The following is a 23572-nucleotide window of genomic DNA, read 5'->3' on the forward strand; positions in this document are numbered from 1 at the left end:
AGCGTTCTCTTGAGGCTGATTTGCTTTCTTAAGCTCCCCCTAATTTGTTCCAGCTTTAACACTGTGAATAGAGGCCTCATTAAACCTCTCCTCACAGCGCTTCCTGTGCTGCACACTAGCAGCAGCCTGCATTGATGGGAGGCGGTTCTCCCCGGGAGCTCCACCCCTCCCCCTTTCTTCATGTTGGCAAACAAAAACCCGGCCAGAAGAGTGGCTATCACAGGCTTGGACAAATTTGATGGCACGGTTTTAAATGCTTAGATAAGGGGCCTTTTGGCGGCTGACCTGTGTGAATTGCCTCAGTGCTGAAAGGAAAGGGCCCTCTTAGCAGAAGCCTTTGTCTTGGGGGAGAGAAACCAAACCTGCTATTCAGAGCTGCTCAGCGTGCTCCCAGATTATAGGCTGCCTGAGTTTTCACAAAGTCCCACTCTTGTCAGGCTGCCAAGGAGGGCCCAGCACCGACGAGCAGGCCTTTCTCCCGCCAAGGCTGTCTCTGCAGCGTGAGGGGGCCACCGTTCCGTTTCCCGGAGCAGGGTGTTGGGTAACGCGGGGCATCACCACCAGCAGCTGAGAGGGCTGACTCTTGAGTAAAGCCGGCCTTCCAAAGGATTTGCTCCTTAAAACCATCTCCCTGTTGCTTTAATCTCTGGAAGACACAGGTTACCAGTCCCTGGTCTGCAGACGCATTGTCGTCTAGAGGTGTTGTTTTCAGGGCCCCAGTATAGCTTCTGTTTCTTCGCTCGTCTCTCCATTCCCATGCCATCCATGGAAAATCGTAGGCACCAGCATGCCTGACACCTGTTCCCAGCTGTGTTAGGCCGAGGCCTTTTACTTAAACCAGGAGTGACTGCAGAGAGCTTCTCCTCCTTCCAGACCCATCTACGTCTCTACAGTCCGGCCGCAGTCAAAGCACATAGTGGTGATCCTGGACCACGGGGCCTCCGTCACCGACACCCAGCTTCAGATCGCCAAGGATGCTGCCCAGGTCATCCTCAGCGCCATCGACGAACACGACAAGGTGACCATGATCCCCGTTCCCCACCTGGCATTGGATCTGCCTCGAGCACCTTTCTTAAAGCACTCTGTGTTTTATGATATACACTTTTTAAGTCCATCTTTAAAATGACTTTGGGAAAAGAGAGTGGTTTAGTTTTCACTCTAGCATTTGAGAAAGCAGCTGCCAACTCTGATTCCAAATCTCTTTTAAAACCACCCCCACCCAGCCGAGGCCTGCACTTCCCTTACGCCTCCTGTTCACTTCTAATTAGCTGTGACTTTCACACTGGAAGTTGTGTTGAGGAGCAACAGGGTGAGGGCTTGGATGTTGATGGATGGCTTACTTTATCTGAAGATCACTGGGAGGGAAGGGAGAGGGAAGGCTACTGGAGGCTTACTAATCTCAGGACACCTCAGAGACAGGTGTGTTTGCAGCCAGTGATAATCTCTTGCCTGTGGACAATTTCTGCTTCATCATTTTCACTTTTCCAGCTCCTAAGGTTTTACTCACTAATATAGTTGTTTAAAACACACACCCCATAGCTTTACCCTCACCCCCACCTCCAGTTGAAAAACCAAGATGGTTAGTACTTGCTAAGACTTTTCTCTGCATGAAGGACTTTTTCTTTTTTAATGTTATATGTGAACACCATACTGCTGACTTCATCTTGGAACAAAAACCAAACTCTAGGGTCCCTCCCTCTTACCAATCCTTAACTAATCCTTTTAAAATTTGATAGATGTGTGCCTCCAGGCATTTATTTTTAAACTCTCATAAATCTGTACGCCTTCTCACTCCTAGGGGTCTTCTGGAATTAAAAAAAAAAAAAAAAGTGGAAGAAGAAAAGAAATAACACCTTCCCATTATAGGGTGACAAGTTTCCTTTCTCCTTCCTCCAGATCTCTGTGTTGACGGTGGCAGACACGGTCAGGACCTGCTCCCTAGACCAGTGCTATAAGACGTTCCTGTCTCCAGCCACCAGCGAGACGAAGAGGAAAATGTCCACCTTCGTCAGCAGCGTCAAGGCTTTGGACAGTCCCACCCAGCACGCCGTGGGGTTTCAGAAGGCATTTCAGCTGATTCGGAGCACAAACAATAACACGAAGTTCCAAGCCAGTAAGTGCATTTTCTCCCAGGGCTGATAAACTGGAGGGTAACAGGTGGCGATAGGAATATGTTACAAATGGATCACACAACCATATCTGTAGGGATTTTTTTTTTTTTTTTTTTAATTTACCTGGGATAAAAATTTCGTGTGTTACCATCATGGTCATGTACTACTAGGATCTTACTAGATTTTCTCTTTTTTTCCAGTGCAAGGTACTCAGTCTGTACAATTTCTTCACTCCAGAGCCTCCTCTTTCTATCCTTTTAAGAAGAACATATCCCATTTATTTCCCAGGGGAATACCCACATCCTTTTTAATGCTAATCATCAGCCTTGCCTCCTCGTTGACTTAGAGTGGCCGACCATATGCACACGAACAGGGCCACAGGAGTCCCTGCCTTGCTCCTTGTGTCCTCTAACCAGTTGTCATTCAGATGAGCATAGCCCTTCCAATGTACAAAGGCCCTCTTAATTTAATTTTCACATATTAAAGAAGATCTAGAATTAGGATGCATGCTAAAGGAAAGAACATTTGAAATACACATGCTTTGACACTACTGAAAGGAATCTGTGTCATTTTTCCTTTTATATTTGAAAATCTATATGTAGGGTGTGTGTTTTTTAAATGAATGTGTCCTCGAGATAAATTTAAAGGATATAGTTTTATTCATTGGATTCTACATATGAGTAAGATCATGTGACACTTGTCTGTCTTTCTCTCATTGGCGTATTTCGCTTAGCATAATACTCTCCAGGTCCCACCATGCTGTCTCAAAGAGTGAGGGATCCTTCATTTTTACAGCTGCATAGTATTCCATTGTGTAAATGTCTGAGAAGACGCTTGATATGATTTCAATCTTCTTGAACGTGTAGAAACAAAATAGATCCAGAGACACAGAAGCATGGAACAGACTGATGAATCTCAGAGGGAAGGCGGGGGTGGGTGAGGAGAAAGTAACATAAGAATTTATATGCATATATGCATAACCCATAGACACAGACAATAGTGGGGTGAAGGCCTAGGAGGACAGGTATGGGGGAGGACATCAATGGGGGGGAAAGGGGACATTTGTAATACTTTCAACGATAAAGGTAAATTTTAAAAATAATAAAATCGAACTATAATTCTAAAATAAAGAATATATTTTTAAGCTCTTTATTGTGTCTGCGTGAAAACTAAGACAGCTTTGGTAAAGGCAGAGCACAGGGACTGGCATATGGTGGGCCCTTGAAAGAAGGAAGCTACTGTAATTATTGCAGCTAATGATGGTAGATGGCATATTAGTTTTTTTTCTGTATATTATTATCTCACAGTGTTCCTGGGTCAGAAGTCCAGGTACAGCTCAGCTGGGTTCTCTGCTTAGTCTTGCACAAGGCTGCAGTCCAGCTGTCAGCCAGGCGTGTGGTCTCTTCGGAGGTTTGCAGTCGTCTTCCAAGCTTAGTTGTTGACATAAGCACTTTCCTTGCAACTGTAAAACTCATGTCCACTTGCTTCTTCAAGGCAGCAGGAGAGCATCCCCGCTTCAAGTCCTAACTTCAGGGAAGGCTTTGAAGGTCTCATCTGATCCAATCAAACCCTTCCTCGTTTTTGATTTAATCAGATTGCCGTCCCTTGTGATCGCTTTATTAAAGGCCTTAATTACATCTGCAGAATTGCTCCATCACCTTTGTTGTAGTCTACTGGTTAGAAGCAAATTACTGGTCATGCCTATGCTCAAGAGGGGAGGGGATCTTGTAAGGGTGTCAGTCATTGGGGTCATCTTAGAATTTTTCTAACTCGCCTTGAAAAGTGACAACTGTTCACAACCAATATTACAGGCTGGCTAAGTGTAAAGTTTCCCATGATTCAATAAGGCCAGTGGACAAGGCTGACCAGGTCTTAAGTATTCAAGAGGATTGGCTGTTTGGTCGATGCCATTTACCCGTAGGTGCCATCTACCTGTCAGCTTTCCCCCATAGAAGCGTTCTTTTTACTTCATTCTTCAGCCATCAAGCCAGCTTTGTAAGTCTAATTTCGATGATCACACTATTTAAATAATGGAGGGAATGTCAGCCTGGCAGTGACCCGGCAGTGCACAGGAGTCGGCGAGCCCGAGGCGAGGTGACGAGCATTGTCTGTAGGGTGTGGGTGGCCTGAGAGAGCATGCGCCTTCAGGAGGGCCGCTGCCCTTCTGTCCAGCTGCGTTGCCAGGCAGGAATTCCTGCCCAGTGTTGCCAGATCTTCTGTTTCAAGAGAAACCAGAAATCGGGATTTTTATGTGAAATCCCTTGATTTTCAAATGTTGACACTTGTTCCAGCTTTAAAATTGCGAGTAGAGACTTCATTAAACCTCTTCTTACCAATCTTCCTGCACCGTACACTAGCAGAAGGCTGCTTTGATGGAAGCATTTGTCTTCCATTTTCTTTGTCCGTTTGTTTTTCTTAATGTTGGCAAACAAAAACACAGCAAAAAGAATGACTGTTACAGACCGGGACAAATGTTGATGGTCCTGGGTTTGTTTGTTTTTTTGCTTTTTGTTTTTTTAATGCTCAGAGGAGTCTTTAACTTGGACAAAGTTTGATGGCGCTGTTTTGTGTGTATGTGGGGTTTTTTTAAATGCTCAGAGGAGTCTTTTTTAGGCCAAGTAACATATTTCCAAGGTTTAGTTCACAGGCCTCCACCTAAAGTTTCTCTTGGCAGTTCAGGAAAAAAAAAAAAAAAAGAACCCGAATGGGTTGCATAAAGAAATAATACTCCAGGAATGAGCATTGTCTAGTTTATAAGGGGCGATCTGAGGTGCTCTCAAGCAATATAGCATAGTGGTTAAGTATGTGAGTTTTGGATTTCAACCAATGTGGTTTCAAATTCCCCCTCTGAAATTTTTCTAACCTTGTGAACTCGTGTAAATTATTTGATCTCTCCAGGCCTGGTTTCCTCATCCACAAACGGGGGGTGATAATAAGATCCAGGATTCCATCATAAATATTAAATAAATGTAGCTGTGGTTGTTATGGTATGCCGTTTCCTCCAGGACTGCCAGCTGACCTAGGGCAGATACCCCAGACATCCTAAGTTGACCTTAAGCCCAAATATGGCCACGGACCACTAGTGGCCTTGGCCACCACACAGTGAGGGGTCTGCACACTCCTCCCAGGAGCTTGCACTGTACATCACCGCCGTTCATTCCACGGACAAGTATTTAGCACCTGCTCTGTGCCTGGCCAGGGAGTGAGGTTATTCTAATGAGTCGGACCTACCCTGTAGGATTGTTGTGAGGATTAATCTGTGCACGAAATTAAAGTGGCTGCCCCCCATTAGTAGCCATGTAAACAGAAGCTACATGTCATAAATTATTGTAGCTTGGATCTTTTTTTGGCCTATGGTAGATCTCTGACTGATACCATCAGTACATCTGGATTGTTTGCTCTGGGTTTGTTATTGGGGCTATTGGTCGGTGGGTCACTTTATAACAGAAGGAGTAAGGTCGTTAGGAGTGGCAATCTACTGACACGGGCAAAGTCCAAATTTGAGTGGCTCTTTCCTGTTTTATATTGACCCTAAGACATGCAGGTGGCTTAGTCAGGGGCTTGCCAAATGGCGAGTCCATTGCATTTTCTTCTACGTACATGCTAGGCCATTGCTCTGCTCCAAGTCCCTATCATTACTCATCCCTAACATGATTAATCACAGCATTTAGAGTGACTAGACAGACTATCCTAATAAGTAAAAAAATAAATCAGACTAAATTTGGCAGGTTTGATATCTAAGAATAGAAAAGTAACTATATTTCGATTGAGGATAGGGCAGGAATGGCATCAGGGATGAGGCCGAGACCATGAAGATGCCCACAAAGTCCTGTGCGTCTTACTGTGGGGAGAGAAAGAAAACACACCGACTGCTAAAGGCATCTGTGGGCTGCAGGCTTGTAGCTTTCCAAATATGGGCCTGTTCCCTAAAACCACCCCTCAGTGGCAGCGTGTTTAACCCAGAATCATAGAGCTGAGTAAGAAACTCAGCGGGTTCTCTTTTAAGTCAGTTTTACAGATGTATCCAGGAATTTATCATGGTACCTTTGCCAGTGGGACAGCGGTTTATCCCCTACTTTAGAACATCCTCATGGTATGTTTATATCCCCACCCACAATATTTTTTTCCAGCCTGAAGCTCTAAGTGAGGTGTTCGCAGGTGTGTATTTACAACTCTGGAGGAGCATTATCACGCAGTTTAAGGCGGGGATATTCCTAAGCGTATGGATTTTTTTGTGTGTGTTTTGCGTCAGCATTCACTTCCTAGTTTCTGATAAATAGTGCAATATAAATTTGCAGTTAGTGTTTATTAGAGAATTATTCAAGCATCAAAATTGACTTTAAGACTTGCTCATATACTAAATCTTAGTAGTAAATAAGAGATAGCAACTTTGAATGGATTGACTTCCTTGATTCAGATTTTCTTCAATCAGTTCATTTGTCTACAACATTGTTGTAGCATACGTTATCTATTCAGTGCAGAAACTTACAAGCTGAAGGAACTTCAAGCATTGTATCCTCAATATTGTGAGGATAATTTTTTAAAAGAGTAACTGTATTCATTATCTGTTGCAGGTTGACAAATTACCCCAACACTCAGTGACTTAAAATAATAAGCATTTATAATCTCATTGACTGTGGGGCAGGAATCTGGGCACAGCATAGCTGGGTACCTGTAGCTAAAAGTGTGTCAGGAGGTTGTAGTCAAACTGTTGGCCAGGGTTGCCATCCTCTCAAAGTTCAGCTCTGGAAGGATTCACTTTCATGTTCACTCAAAGGGGGCTGGTGGGATTTGATTCTCAGGGCCTCAATTCCATTCCTCCCATAGGACAGCTCACAACAGCTCTCTGGCTTCCCTCAGGGTGAGAGAGCATTGAGGTAGAAGCCACCTGGTGACCTTCTTGTGACCTAATCTCTCTCTTGACATCCCACCACCTCTGCTGTAAGTCATTAACTCCAGCCCATGTTCAAGGATGCTACTACCAGGAGGTGGGATCACTGGGGGACCAGCTTAGAGATCGCCTGCCACAGTAACGATAAAACAAATCTCAATTAAATGACAATAAGGACCTGAAGAAATAAGCATATAATGTATAAATATGTCTTTCTCAATAAAATGATAAACGTGTATGCAGAATGTCTTACAAATATCATTGAATCAAAGAATCTCACATTAGACAGAAAATGTAAAAATCCAGTTCTCTTTATTAATTCGCTCCCTCCGTTAAAGCCGTCACTCGGCCCTGTCTCTAACGCAGGAAATCTGCCATTTTTCGTGTTGAGTAAATGCACTTGAAAGGGGTTCTTCATGCTGAACTGAGCTGACTCCTCAGTTTACCCATTAGCCCTCCCTGGAGAGTAGTTTATTCTTGCGTCACAGGTGCTACTTCACACCAGCACGAGAGCTTTGTGTTTGTTTTGTGTTTGTGTGTGTGCTCCGGTTTCCTTCTTTGTCTTTTCCCCTTTGTTGGCCATCCGCCCTTTTGCTTTCACTCTTTACACAAATTTACCTGTTAGTCCTCCTGTGAAGTAAGGACTGTCACCCTCGTGTTAAGGACAAGGAAATGTAGGTGTAGCAAGGTTAAGAAACCTGCCCCTGTCGCCCAGACACAGCTTGTAAGTCGCAGAGCTGGGAGGTGGACACAGGCAGCCTGGCTCCTACGGCCGTGTCTTACTGCTGTTTTGCACTGACAAGTTTTAAAAACAAAAATGTTTTGGAGCTATTTAGTGTAGGGGAAAAGAACTGTACATGTCTCAAGAGCCCCTAGAAGAACCACCATTTTTAAAGCCTAATCCCCACCCCCCAAAAAATGTAAATTCTTGGTGAAGACCCTGAGTCACTGAGTGAAAAGATTAAATCGGGTTCTGAATTCTCATTTTCAGAAGGTGGATGAGCTTTCCGTCTGGGATGGCTAAATTATCTCACCCATGGGTGCCTAAAGGAGGTCTTCTTTTATCTGGTAAATTTATTAGGAGCATCTCTTTACCCGACAGCAGATAAGTGGAGCCTCATTGCCCACAAAGGGGCAGGATGGGCGAGAAGCAGAGGGGGAGAGGAAAGGCCCAGCATCAAGGGGAAGGAGCAGAACAGTGGGCCAGGCAGGTCCTCGAGGCCGGGCAGTCGGGGAAGCGACAAAGAACCTGAGCTGCTGCCTTTAGCCAGCATCCAGTGTAACGATTTGTATGTTTTTGTTTAGATACAGACATGGTCATAATTTACCTGTCCGCTGGCATTACATCAAAGGACTCCTCCGAAGAAGATAAAAAGACGACTCTCCGCATCATCAACGAGGAAAACAGCTTTCTGAACAACTCCGTGATGGTTCTCACCTACGCCCTCATGAATGGTAGGTAGTGTTGCGAGGTTTTTCTTTCAGATGAAAGTTCTCTCTGAGCGTATGCTGCTTTCAGAAAAATCAAAAAAGAACCATCGGGGTGTCCTTAGCTGGAGGGCATAAGCAGAGGGCCCGCCGAGCAGCTCCCCCCCAGGCCCGGCTTTGTCTGCCCGGCGCTGGGGCCCAGGGCCTGCGTTGGAGTCTTCCCCTCGCCTCTCTCCAGTCATGTGGTCTTGCCGAGCATTCCCTGCGACTCCCTCTTCTTCACTTCTCCCCCATATTCTGGGATTTTGACACTGCGTGGAGGTTACGAAGTTTTTTCATTGATTTAAGCTGCAGGATGTCAAGGTACTGACCTAGATTCTTCTGCAAGACCGTGACTGTCATACTTCCCTGCAGAATCACCCCTGAAGCCTCTTTGGTGCCTTTTCCTCCTCAGCTTTCCTAGCTGTGGAATGGAGATCAGCATCCACTGGACGGGCTTGCTGTGAAGATTAGCCCTAATGTAGAGTAAACACCCAGGATGGTGTCTGGCACTGCCAGGTGCTCATTAAGGTTGATTTTATTTGTTTGTTTGTTTGTTTGTTTTTTTATTTTGCTGTTAAATCAGACATTATATGATAGTGTTTAGTCAATTGACAAATTTGAGGTAATCCTTAATATCTTTCCTGCTGCTCTCCAACCCATCCCTCAGTCTGACTGCAGCTCAATTTTCTAGCCTCTCGGCTGTGTCTTGTCTCCCCACCTGTTAGTGCATTGCTGGTCTCCCAAAGCATGTTCTTCTTCAGGCCCCTTGGACTCTCTGTTCAAGGTGGCCATATGCTCTTGTGTTTAAGAGGCCATATCTTGACCCAGCACCCCTTCTCACCTATGGTCTCGTATTTCTCCCATCCACTTCCAGAGCTCCATGTAGAACCACGTGGCTTTAGGGACAATGGTTCTCATATTTTTAATGTCCTAAGGATTACTTGGAGTTGTTTTTGTAAAATGCAAACTCCTAGGGAAGGGAGGGAACGGACAGAAAAGCAAGGGAAGGGGAGGGGAGAGGAGGGGAAATTTTTTGAGCCTTCGGTGTAGCACAGTGCTCTGAGGTTTTAGAGCTTTGTCGTACAAAGTCCCTGTCTTCAAGAAGCTTATAACCTAGTGAAAAAGACACACAGACAAGGCAGATAAATTGAAATGCAATAGTACAGGAGTGAGGAAACATAAAATGAAGGGATCACTTTTTTCCATTAGATTTGAAGGTCCGCTCAGGCAGATGCTGAGTAAGAAGCTTTGTTGTGGTCACCCATCTCTTTACTGGCCCATCTCTTCCCACCAGAGCATCTTATGCACCTGCTGTGCCCCTGACAGTTTCATTCTTCAAAACCTCCGCTTACTTCTCTCTAACCATACCTATTTCCTCTCTTTCTCCCTTTAATCTAGCGAGATGCACATGCTCACTGCCATTTTCTCCAAATGCCGTCTCTGGGCATTGTTCACTGGCACTGACACATTCCCTTACTCTCCAGTCAGGCTTCAACTAGGGAAGCAGAACCACTCTGAGAATTTGGGTATAACGGATTTATCATCAGGATTACAGTGTACAAGATTATGGGGAAAACTCGAGAAGTTAAGAAGAGTTCAAAAAAGAAGAGTTGACAACTCAAAGTTTAGTAACCAGCTCTGGTATGGGTGAACAAGTTAGAACTTCTAGGGATATCTGGAAGCTAGAAACATCGAAGACCATTTAGGAGGTCTGGTCTATGTAGAAGAAGCTCTTAGTGGCTGCTACCCCTGTGAATTCTAAGTGAAGCATCTGGGGTGGGCCTGGGGTTGCCCTTGGTGAGCAAACCAACAGCTGGGGAAAGGAAACTGAATCAGATCAGAGTGAGCAGGGCAAACTGGGACATTCTGGTCCCTCTGTGTCTGACTCTCACCATCTCTCACTTCTCTTGAATCTCACAGCACTTTACTTTTGGCCACCTTTAACCCAGAAGCATAAATGAAGGGGGATTCTGGGAAACGTAGTTTCCAGCTTGACTGTATTGATAATAGAACCATCTGTGTACTTAATCAGTCTGCTACCCCACTTCCAGCCCTACATGACATTTCATGATAGAGTGACATAAAATTTCCAATCTCTGACAGCCTTGCATCCCATACTGTTCTTCTTTAATTAGTAGATGTTCCTGTTTATTACTTTTCTTTTACATTTTGAGAGAACCAAGCAGTATATGACAAAGGAAGGAAATGTATTTATTGCCTTAAGTTGCCTCTTTTTATCATTCACCCCTGGGAGCTTCTGAGCTTCTCAATGGTGTAAGATCAGGGATCAGTCCTGTCTTTTGTGTTGTCTTTTACTTCAGAATGTACCACTCACACCCCTCCCCCACAATCTCAACTTTAAGTCAAGCAAAGAGAACACTAATTTCGTTCTGACTTCCCTTAAGCATTGCATGAGTGGAGCCAAAGCCAAGTTATTAAAACACAATATGTTAAGAAAGAAATGATACCCATTAGATCCAAGGCTAGAACTGTATACACTCCTTATTTCAAAATGATAATGTCACATAAGGTAGGTGAACCACGAACTCTTCAGATTTTTTTTTTTTAATGACTAAATAGTTCAAGAACATGAGGCAAAGCCTTTTTAAAATTCATTGGTAAAATCTCAGTAGTGATTGAAATCATTTGAATTTGTTTACAGTGGTACCCATATGGGATCAGTTACTAATCCTTTTGACTATGTTCCAACAATAGCAAACCAAAATTTTTAAAAGGTTTATTAAATTTATTTTTGTGCTATGGATTACAGATGTTGTAGAACAATACATCCCAGTATGCCTAAATCTTTTACAAAGTTTTAAAACCGCCTAAACAGAAAAAATATACATTAAATAAATCAAGTCCAGTATTATCCTAACAGTATCAAACATGAAAACATTTGTAATTAAAATGAGCTTAAGGATGCAGGGTTTGGAGGCATCCTAAATGCAATCCATAATCCTTTCATTTAGTTGCCTGAGACTTTGGCAAGTGTCTAATAGGCGAGGAGGTAAGAAATGAAATGGTAAACCTCTATCCTTTAAAACTCTTACGACTTCATCTACTAATTTAAATTAAATGCAGACTTCCTAGTCATGACTTCTGCTTTAAAATATTAAACGCAGAAAAATAATTTAGATGTTATAATTAAACTTTTAGGGGAGAACACATCCTTGCTAGACGGAGCTCCTTTGTTTACTCATGTGTTTTCCACCATTGCCTTTTGAAGATCCCCTTTGCCCTCTTGACTGTTTGAGGAAAGGCTGCGCCTCAGGCTCTGTTCCTCAGCAAGAACTGGTATCAGCGTCCTGAGTCCAGATGGTCTCTGCAAAGAGCTCTTTGGCAGAGGGGTCATCAGCTGGGAAGAGGCGTTACCAGAGATGAGCCGGGCCCTTATTCGATGTGAATGGCAAGGTTACTGCAGAAATATGCACCACGCTCTCCGCATTGGCTTCCCTTGGCTTTCCGTTTCAGATGGGGTGACCGGCTTGAAAGAGCTGGCTTTTCTGAGAGACCTGGCTGAACAGAACTCGGGGAAGTACGGGGTGCCCGACCGGACGGCCCTGCCCGTCGTTAAGGGCAGCATGATGGTGCTGAACCAGCTGAGCAACCTGGAGACCACAGTCGGCAGGTTCTACACCAACCTGCCCAACCGGATGATTGATGAGGCTGTCTTCAGCCTCCCCTTTTCCGATGAGATGGGAGATGGTGAGTTTGGAGGACACCTCCTGCTGAAAGATAGGGAGAAGTGGACCGGAGTCCACCGAAAGAGTAATTTGAAGTGTTCGGTGCTCGCATGTGAGCGCTGCAGGCTGCCTGGCCCCCCGGACCCCCAGCCAAGCATTGTGTCGGGCGGCGACGGTAAGGCACACATCCCACCCTCCACAAGTGTTTTAAATCTGATAAGAGAAAGACGGGTCAGTGAGTTTAGTTACTGTCCATCATCTCAAATAGTTATCAGTGTTTTCTTGTAATGAAAACTCTTAAGATCTCTCTTAGCAACTTTCAAATATACAATACAGTACCGTTAACTATGTCACCACGCTGTACAGTATGTCCTCAAAACTTACTTATCTTATACCTGGGCATAACTTTTCACAGCTTTGCAATGTTGTATCCACTCCCTCCTGCCATGCGATGCATGTAATTGGCCTTGACAGTCACAGGAACTGAGTAATAGTTTGCGTGGGCATCGTACACAGTGCTCTGTGTGGAAGCCGGTTCTTTGTAGAAATCTTTAAGGGGATCCAAAGCCCTTTCCTGCGTGTTTATAGAAGGGTGGCTTTCTGGTATGTTGCTAAGGTCTGAACATGCCATGAAACGTAGGAAAGTACATCTTTTTGTTTTGAGTTTTATTTAGAGCTATAGGATTGTAGAATTGTTTGGGGTCCTAGAGATCGCTTTGCCTCAGCTCCCCATTGACACCTGAAGTCTTATTGAGAGAAGTGGAGCAACTTAACCCAACATAGTAAAAGTGGGAGGAAAGTTCCGCTTTCCTGATGCACAGGCCCATGCACTGACACACACACTGTTCACATTCTCTCCTCTTTTCTCTTTCCCTAAGTATCCTATTGTTTTTGTCTAGCCCATGAGCCAAAAAATGGTTTTTATATTTTTAAAGCGTGGTTTATAAAAAAAACACAAAATGTATGTAACAGAGACTATGTAGCCCACAAAGCCTAAAATATTGACTCTCCGCTTCTTTACATAAAAGCTTGTAAATTTCTGGCCCCAATGCCAAGAAATAGATTCCTTTGGAAACTTGGTGTCTGTCTCCTTTAGCTACTCAGTTCCAGGTGGACAAGATTCTGCACCTTTCTAAGTTTTTCTCTCTATCGTCCCAGTTTTGGATAGGACACATTAGAGAAACATAGTCGATTAGAAGCTTTCCTTTATCCACAATGTCTTTTCATCTAACAAACCCTAGAGATCCGTATAGCGGTTATTACTGTGTCCTTCAAACAGACGGGAAAAGCAAGCCTCAGAGAGGTTATGTCCAAGGAAATGTGCATGATACATGAGGGGCACAGCTGGGTAGAACCTAGATTTTTTGGATACCCTGGTCAGTACTCTTTCAAGTTCAGCTGAATTTTCCCTACTCCAGGAAGCAGAATGATGTATTAAGTGCTGCTGATGATTTGCATTGCTCTGGAATGTCATGTCCTTCAAGGTGAAAAATAGTGGGAAATGTACACATTGCCTCAGTGTAACTGAGATATCTGAACCCCCAGCAGACGCTATTTCCCGTGTACTCTCACTCACTCACGCAACCTGGAAAGGCAGAGATTGGTTACTGGGTCACACAGGGAACTTTTCTTCCCAGCAGAACTGGGATGCCTGATATCAGCCTTTATGATTCCCTAGAGCACAGCTCCAGTCTTCATTCTTCTCTGGTATTCTTTGAATTTTTTTTTTTTTAACCCATAGGTTTGATAATGACTGTGAGTAAACCCTGTTACTTTGGAAACCTACTTCTGGGAATTGTAGGTGTGGACGTGAACCTGGCTTACATCCTTGAAGATGTGACGTATTACCAAGACTCTTTGGCTTCTTATACTTTTCTCATAGATGACAAAGGTAATCTGCTAAAACTTAATTATGCGAAAGAGTAATTTCTTTAGCAACCTGAAAAAAATAATCTGTAGCTATTCTGACTCTAACAAAGTAGAAAATGATAGTATTTCTACAAACACAGTGTGACTAGGACTACTGTGTATAGTAGAACACCATAAAGGTGGCAGAATGAATCTAAAAATTATTCATTTATTTCTATGTTGTATTGAGGGGTAGGTAACAGTTATTTGTAACACCAGGAAATTAGACTTAAGGATTGAATGACACATAGAATGTGATCCTTTGGATTTTTTTTGGTCTATATTGTTATCTTTGGATTTACTGGCATTAAGATTTATATGATAGATTAAAGCGTTTCATAAAATGAAGACCAAATGACCAGTGCCTCCAAAATATTCTTGATTAAACAGATGTTTGATAATTTAAGACATCTTTCTGCACTTCAGTTTTATGCAAGAACACATAAAACAAGTTCAGTCTTTATTGGACTGGTGAGTTACATACTGAGAAGCTGAGTGCTGGACAGCCCTCCAGAGTATTTCACGGTTCAAACCTATGATAGCTACTTGATTAGATTCACTACTTCCTACAACATGTCTTTCATAGCCTGTATTTCTGTTTTCTTATTTCAGGGTATACACTTATGCACCCATCCCTGACCAGGCCATATTTACTATCAGAACCCCCTCTTCATACTGACATCATTCATTATGAAAATATCCCAAAATTTGAGTTGGTTCGGCAAAATATTCTAAGGTAAGGGAAAGGTGAGGGTCATAGTATTTTATTTTTCTCTGAAAATAGGATCCTTCGAGGTCAAATATGAGTGTTTATTATAGAATATAAAACAAGTATATAAATTATTTTAATGTTATCAAAAGTATACTCAGTAATTTTTTCCTGAGCATAATAGGCAAAAATATAGTTACTTTGAACAACGGGTAAGGTCTCTTAGAACTATGATTTGGGAGAAATGTCTTGTAAATCAAATTTAGTGTTTACATTGCCTTTAATTGTAAAATCAGGTATATGTTTTCTCATTTAAAAAAGAATACTCCCATTGTACCAAATTGGAAAACGTTGGCAAAATAAAAGGTCAAGTTGAGGACCAGCTCCCCAGCATGCCAAGAAATATCTTGGCAAGGTAGCGTCCATTCCAAGTCAATAGCACCATCACACACAACATTTTCTCTTGAAATAAAGAGCAGATTGGATTTTTTCCAACCATGATACATTATTTTGGCAGATGGTAACCTACGGAGAAACGGGTCTTTGTGCTCATTGGTTGTAAAGTAATAACTGAGCGATTTGACTCAACGTAGTTTCTGGAAAGAATTAGAATTGGGGGGTGGGCGCAGGGGTAGAGAGTCAGGAATGTTTTTAGTGCAGAGCTGACATCATGCTTTGACAGAATTGAAAATCTCACATTATCTCTTTCAAAAGTGATGAGCTTCGTTGCTTTTCAAAATCAGGAGGTGGTCATTGACTCCCAGTTTTTTCCCAGCCTTTAATTAAGTGCTTAATTTTATCTTTCCCCTGAAATATTTCATTCTGTCTGCCAATGCAGCCTCCCCCTGGGCAGCCAGATTATCGCAGTGCCTGTGAACTCGTCCCTGTCCTGGCACATAAACAAGCTGAGAGAAACCGGGAAGGAGGCCTACAACGTCAGCTACGCCTGGAAGATGGTGAGTGAGGGGAGTGCCTTTGCCCAGCAGCTGCGGGTGCAGGAATTCTAGGGACCTTGGGTCAGATGGTGTCATTAATCAGTTTTAAAGTGCTTGGAGAAAGAAGAGTTGCTTCAGATATTTTATAATTTTTCCCTTTTGTATTTATAAAACCAGTTATTATTTATGGTAAATAAATCAAACCATATAAAAGAATATAAAGTAGACAGTAAACTGTGCCCTTCCCTGCCCCCTGGCTTTTACCTTCCATTCCCCAGAAATAATCACTTTGGTCAATTTCCAGAAAATTTGTATCCGCACAGGCATGTATATCAGTGTCTGTGTGCATGTTGACGCGCGTGCACATTTAATGGCTATGTTGTATTATATAGATGAACCCAATTTCTTCAACAGTCCCCTACCAATACAGATTTAGGTTATATCTAGTTAGTTTTTATCATTTTAAACTCAGATGTGGAAGTTGGGAATTTAAAAAAGAGATATGAAAGCATAAGTGCCCTCTGTTAACATATTCCAAGGAAAAGAAACTTCCACGCTAGAATTTGGATAATTCAGATTTACTGCAAGTGCGCTGACTCTTGAGCCATAACTTGTGGTTCCCACTTCAGCTTTTTTTTTTTTACTAGCCTCATTCAGATAGGGGGCTTCAAAGAAATAGAAGCTAACACACACTGTCCGTATGCCTTGTGTTTCAGCCCTTAACTCCCTCTTCCGAGCACACCATAACATACTGTTATGGGGCGCTTGAGACTGTAATTGGTCAAAAGAAGAGTGGACTTCCATTTTTATCGTCAAATTTCATCACTAAATTTCATCCTTGGGATTCCCTTGGATGGACATACCTGGTGTTTAAACTGTTTATTCCAAATGGATACTTAAGTTTCCCTTTAAGAACCTTTTCTTAAACATTTCTTTTGAGCTAAGAAGAATAAGGAAGAATGATAGGCCCTGTGACTTCGAGAGCATCCAGCCTAGTGGTGCGTGCAGACAATTAAACAGCTTCATAGAGGGTCTGTGTCTGGCTTAGGAATCACAAGAATTAGAAATAGCCAACGTGGTTTGGACGTGACTCTCCTCCAACCTTCTCATTTGGTTCTTAAAGCATCATTATGGCAACAGCAATTTCTACAATGGAAACAAAAGCAAACAAAATAATGAAGCTTTTTGAGAAACTTACATTTACAAGCCTAATCTTACCATTATTGTTTGACAGTACAGATTTGAGGAAGGTCAAAGTCTTTTTGAAATTCTCGGAGTCAGCTCATTTTCAGGATTTTTTTTTTTTTTTTTTGAAGATGATTGGACCATCTGCCCTTATTTTTCGTATTAATACAGTTTTTCAAATAAAGATGAATTGTTTAATTTTCACAGCAGAAGAATTGAGCCAGATACCAGACTACTTGACTGAAAAATACTTTCATATTTGAAATTGGTTACCTGCAGTATAACCTGATTGAGAGCAGCTCAGTTACACCCTGGGAAAATATCTGCCTTAATATATGTTTGGCATTGAAAGAGAAACAAGGAGATGCAGGCATTTTCAAGACCTTCTTTGTAGGGTAAATAAACCCAATGTTAACATTTTGGAAAGTGTTATCTCATTAAGATAGGTGTGTTTTTTTCAGTGATACTGGTAAATTCTGGCCACTCTACTCCGCCAAATAGGTATAATCATGAAATCACTTGAGGTAGTTCTCAGAGTCCTGAAATTGTCAAGAACATCACTATTAAGTGAAAACTGAAAGAGGTAATAAATAATGAGATTGGAGTTAAAAAGCCTGGCCTGGTTGCCCAGCAGTAAGAGTAAATATTTTAAAGCTCTGTTGAGTTACTTCAGGGGAAGGGGAGTGGGTGCTTATCTTGTCCTCTGGAATAAAATGGATTCCTCTACTAAATGTAATCCAAATAGACTTCACTTATGCTGAGAATAATTGATTAAACTGCTTAGCATCCGTACATGTAGCAGACATGGATGGATTGTTTCACTGAATTAATTTAAATATAACGAGGGATTATGTGAGGAGCGTTAGGAGATTACCACTCTGTCTCTGGAACCCAAGTCCACCTTCGAGCAGTTGAGGCTGCGTGCTGTGAGGGACGGACGGACGGACGATCAGAAGGCACTCCAGCGTTCCTGTATCACACAGCCCTGCCTCACTTCAAAACAGGAATCCCCTGGGCAGCCAGTGAGGAAAACAGGCCCAGTCCCAGAGAGCCCTTCTGGGTACATTACAGTCCCAAACGCAGAGACGGTCTTTCTCAGATAAGAACACAGTAGAAAGACCTGTCCTGAAATCTGATTCCCTTTCTAGCTAAGAACTATTTATAAACATAAATATTTATAAAGTTTTCTAGGCTAACTTTGTTTTTAATTCTTTTTTAGTTTTTCAACTTCAGTTGACATACGGTATTATATTAGTTTCAGGTGTAACAGCATAGTGATGAGACATGTATATACCTTATGAAGTGATCACCCCAGTAGGTCCAGGACTTGGGGTAATTTCTTATTTTTCTCTTAGAATAGACAGAATGATAAAATTATATGCTGGCCATTCTGATAGTTTTTATTGTTTGGTTCCTTGAAACATGCAGCACAGGAAACAAACTCGAGGGATGACTCAGTGAGAAGGGAAGAGGGGGAATAGAATAGTAAATGCCTCTTTGGAACACCCGGTCATTTTCTAATTTTGTGGGAGGAAGAAGTGGATTAAATTTGCTAATCTAATTGAATATCCTTGGCCGCGGCACTTGAAAGCACTTCCAGGGAGATGCAGATTTCTCCGGTGTTTAAAAAGATCCTGCACCATCCTCCTAAACCCTAAATTACACTTAACTCTAACCTGCCTAGTGAAGAGTTTCTCTGTGGTCATTAAGCAAATCCTTCGAGCTGCTTTAGTTCTGACTTAGCTGCTTATATCACTCTTTTATTTTATTTACAGACTCTCTTTTAAATAGATTCTGTCCATCTCCTAATATAATAGACTTAAGTAGTTTGGCTCTCTTTGTGTTCTTAAGTCAAGGAGCTAGGTCCAAGTAGCTCGACGTGGCTTTTGACACTTTGGTGGACATTTCCCCCACCAAATTTTAGGCAAGCGTTCATTTCTAGGAGCAAAGTGCGTTTGAAAGCACTCCCACATGGCGCCTGCTGGCTGAGGCTGAGCTACGGCACATTGCTTACCCTGGTCTGCAATGACACGCCAGGCAGGCTTTGTGAGGGAGCCTCAGGGTCTGTACTTGTCGTGAGTTGGAGGTCCTGGTCATCTCCAACCAAGAAAAGACAAAGTAGATAATAGAATGAATAAACCAGAATCTGTGTGGGCTGTATGTGTGGAGTCAACATTTGCTTTTAAAATAGGCAGTTTTTGAAACACTCATGCAAAACCAGCTATATATTTCAAAATGCATTTCAAACCCCATCAGAAATAATGGTTGTGTTCTCATGCCTTGTTCCAGCTTAAATAAGCAAAAGAAGGCTGCGGTCACTGTGTCCAAGGGACTAAGTTTTCTAATCCCTTCCTTAGCTCCCTGGTTTTGCGTCAGACTTTAATTTCTCTCTATCAGAAAGGAAAATAGAAAACATAAAATGTAATCTGTCACCCATCTTCATGTCTTTCATTTACTCATCAAATAGTTTTCCATGGGAGATACAAGACAGAGATAGGAGAATATAATGGATTACAAAGTCACTGTTCCCAGGAACCTTCATTTTCTGTATTAGAAATTCTTTATCGATTTTTCCAGGTACAAGACACCTCCTTTATTCTCTGTATTGTGGTGATACAACCAGAAATACCTGTCAGACAACTGAAGAACCTCAACACCGTCCCCAGCAGCAAGCTGCTGTACCACCGGCTGGACCTCCTGGGCCAGCCCAGTGCTTGCCTTCACTTCAAACAGCTGGCCACTCTAGGTAAAGTCTTGCACTGCTCAGCTTCCTTTGTGGTCTCACTCATAGCACAATAAATATCAGTTTGAATTAAAAAAAAAAAAAAAAAAAAAGATGTTGCATGCCTGCAGTGCCAGCTTGGGAATACAGATGTGAAAACAGTTTGAGGCCAGGCCTTGGGTCAGGTTCTGCAGCAGACACTGAGATGAGGGTTTGTGTGTTGATGATTTATTAAGGATGGGCTCTCGAAAGAAACCAGCAACGCAGTACGGGAAACAGAATAGGGAAGGAGGAAAAGGCAAGCAAGAGTTTAATTTTAGGTAAGGTCACAGCCTCAGCCTAATTCTGTAGGGGGGCTTCGGGGTATAAGTTATACTATAGAGTTTGCCCAGACTCAAGAAAGGAGCTGCGCTTTCATATTCCGTAGTCACTTTGAGCTTTCTGCTAATGCTGGCCAAGAGGTTTTAGTAGCCCAAGGACAGTCCATCAAAGAGAGTCGCAGATATGGCCTATTAGAGTCCAGCACCCAGATATGGGGGCCAGGGATACTAGGATTTGTGGGGATACAGGATAGAAGATGGAGAAATAGTAAAAGGAGTTCCCAGGTAGCATACCTGCGTATCTATATAGCATATCTCTATCTACCACAGGCCCCCATCTTCAAAAAAGCTTAGGAAATAGGCAAATAGTTCAAAGAAAGCAAAAGGTAATTTATAATTGTATGTGCCAGGTATTTGGCATTCATCGTCTGACCTATTACAGGTGAGGACTTTTGGTTTTATCAGAAACGCAGAATGTCCCCAAGGGAACACAGGAGGCAGCAGGGCTGAGACATGACTAGTGCCCCTCCTGGGCCTGCTGCCACCTGCTGTGTGGCACGCTGCCCTGCGCCAGGCCCGCGCTAGGCATCTGTGGTGTGTGCCGTCGGTACCACACAGCGTACTCACCGTACTGTGAGACCGGCGTTCTCCTCTTCACTGTTGAAATACTTAAGGTTTAAAAACCATGACTAAGAGTCATTAGACAGCCAGCAACCTGAGTAGAGGGCGCACAGGTGGGAATGGGGTCAAGGAGAGGCCCCCAGCCTCTGGTGTGTGGGTCCCTTGTTTAACTTTCATCCTGTGGAGTTTCTGTCTGGGTATGAGATGAGGGGAGCAGGGCAGGCTAAGTGGTCTCTTCTAGGACACTGTCCAGCAGTGTAGACAACTTGGAGAGGGCCAGAGATGGCCATCAGAAAAGGCTGGAGTTTACAGTTGTTCGTTCGTTTGAATTTAGGCTTTGCCTTTGGTTTTTATACAAGAGAGTATGTACACCCTTCAGTTCACGTTTTATGAAAACGCGCACTGAAACGCTAAGATGTGCGCGATTCTCTCAAGTGCCGTAGGGGCGCCCCGTGCGTGACTGCTGGTGAGTATGAGGTCACCGTTCTGAAATTTGAGAAGTGAAGTGCAGCAGTTTTTCTAGATGAGAAGAAGGCCTAAGCCTAGATTTTTTACGTCCTGTGGATAACCCTCAGAGCAGCACTGTCCGGTATGGTAGCCACTGGCCACGTGTGGCTACTGAGCACGTGACGTGACTATTCCAAGTTGGGATATACTGTAAGAGTAAAATATTTAAGTTTTTATATTGATTACGTGTAAACTGATAATGTTTTGGATATATTGGATTCCATAAAGTATACTAATAAAATTAATTCAACCTGTTTTTGTTTTTTTTTTACTTAATGTGGCTACTGGAAACTTTTATATTACATTTGGGGATTGTGTTGTGTTTCACTCGCCCAGGGCTGCCTAATAGAGATGCTCAGAAACTGTAGAGTTTATTAACTCAAATACTTTACCTAAGACTAATGGTTTGGTCCTACATCCCACAGACAGCCCTGAGGCCACTGTCTGATTCACTGGGCACTCTTACAACCCAACTTCTCCTTGGCAGTAGAAACACCTGCCCCCCCACCCCAGGACAGTGTGGAGGGGTCATCGAGAGCAGTTTACTATCAGTTGGTAATGAAAGTGAAGCAGTGAGATAATTAAAACAATTAAAAGGAAAACGGCAAATAAGTGGTTTCCATCTAATTCCATTGGTGATGGAGATTGTGAGGCAATGTATGAAATATTAGCAAAGCTCCCTTCAGGGGAGCAGAAGGGAGAGACATTGTCTTTCTTGGGACATGAATAAAGCATATATAATGCATTGCAGTTAAATATACATGTGTGTATATGTGCCTTCCGCCTAGACATAAAGCCTCGGGTCCTCTGTCCTGCTTGGCTCTTCCTCTCCCTCAGTCCATCTTACTGCAGCAAGCTTTTCTAAAATGCCCTTTTCTGTCACTGCAAGAAAGGCCCATGCCCCAAGGTGTCTCTCCTCCTCTTACCTCTGGCCCTGCTCTGTTGTCCCTGAAATATTATGTGTTGCCTTTTGACGCTTCTTATTGTGTTGCTCTTATATTACTGCATTATTCTTATTGTTTTCTCTCTCTTTTTTAAGTTCCTTTCTCTCCAGCTGTGTCATAAGCACTCTGAGTTCAGGGACAGTCCTCTTTCTCTGGCACGCCTGGCCCGAAAGGACCCATGAGCGTGATCCCGTGAGTCCACAGCACGCTGCTGGGCAGCCTAACCGTTTTAAGCCTCTGGTTTTCTTCTCCTTGATATGAATATAATAATAATAATCTCCCCGGCTACCCCCTGCCAACATCATGAGAATGAAATGAGACAGCATTACTAGAAGCAACATCTCTGGTCATGGTCGACTACGTAGTTGTGACCCATCTACTGAGGACAACTATAACTGCTAGATGGAAACTCTTTCTCAGAAATCTTCTTGAAAAGCATCAAAGAACTGACATGAGAGTTAGGTACTGGGTCAAAGTCTAGGAGAATCTAAGAACTCAGAGAAGAAAGTCAGCACTTTTAAACCGCTTGTGCAGTGCACATATTCATCAATCCAGAAGAAACAACCGTGAAATTGAACTGTGCTTTAAGTAATTCCTGTGGCTAAGAAGAGGCAGAGATCAAATCCATGGTCCCCAAAAGGTGGAGACTGATAAATATATAAACAACCCCCCCCCCCACACACACACACACACACACGCCTTTAGCAGAGGTCCTATCAGACTACATCTTGAGGGTAAGGGTGACTCGAAACTAAATCAACCCTTGACTTGGGATTCCTGTCATCTGAGTGGCCTAAGGAGCCTCAAACATTAACTAGTCATGGGCCAGTTGAATACCAGAGTCTCACCATGCATCACCCAGGCTGGTCTCCCATCTCCTTGCTGGGACCTGTTTCCACTCCTGCCCTGCCTCCCCTGGGGGTGCGGCACCTGCCAGAATCAAACAGCAGTCCTCTCTGGAGGAAGTTATTCCCACCCTGTGAGCCCTCAGCCATTCTTACTAATTAGTTTTAAGTACAGCGTCCAGCACAGGCAGAGATAACTAGGTCACAAGGAAACAGGACACCGTGAGTGAGAACTCACAAAAGGAATAGAAAATGACCCACAGATTTAAATGAGATGGGCCACGTGATAGTGCTTTCTTAAGCTTTTCAAAATATAATAAGACCGAACAATAGAAAATTTCAAAGCCAAAGATGTAGTGTTCTTGTTTTATAATGTAATTCACTGAGAGGATTTTTGTCTTAAGTAGTGAACTGGGCTTTTCCTCTTAGATAAGATCAACAATTAAATATGTCCAAGTAACTACTGTATTTCTACAAGCTTTGTTTATGTCAAGGTTGGCTGTCCCCTTCTGTGAAAATAATTTTGTAAATTTGATTTTTGCATTGACTCCAATATTCCATTTTTCCTTCTTCCTAGATAATAATACTAGTGTGAGCAATAGTAGTTAACACTTACAGCACTTGCCATGTGCCAACCACTGATCTACATGCTTTACACTTAACTCACTTGCTTTACATAGTATATTAACTAATATAATTCTCCCCGTAACTCTCTAAG

The 23572-nt window shown here is 42.8% G+C and overlaps 1 protein-coding gene across 1 annotated transcript in view; it reads left to right on the forward strand.

The window, feature by feature from the left end:
• The window catches only part of CACHD1 (cache domain containing 1), a 192433-nt gene that overhangs the window by 140253 nt on the left and 28608 nt on the right, over positions 1–23572 (forward strand). Inside the window, exons 6-13 of the mRNA XM_016208395.2 lie at positions 874–1018; positions 1897–2113; positions 8308–8457; positions 11947–12180; positions 13900–14049; positions 14679–14802; positions 15614–15731; positions 19473–19641. Of these exons, the coding sequence (XP_016063881.2) occupies positions 874–1018; positions 1897–2113; positions 8308–8457; positions 11947–12180; positions 13900–14049; positions 14679–14802; positions 15614–15731; positions 19473–19641 (1307 nt within the window). The remainder of the gene's footprint in view (positions 1–873; positions 1019–1896; positions 2114–8307; positions 8458–11946; positions 12181–13899; positions 14050–14678; positions 14803–15613; positions 15732–19472; positions 19642–23572) is intronic.

The sequence above is a fragment of the Miniopterus natalensis genome, chromosome 9, assembly GCF_054644295.1.
Source record: "Miniopterus natalensis isolate mMinNat1 chromosome 9, mMinNat1.hap1, whole genome shotgun sequence".
Classification (NCBI taxonomy): domain Eukaryota; kingdom Metazoa; phylum Chordata; class Mammalia; order Chiroptera; family Miniopteridae; genus Miniopterus; species Miniopterus natalensis.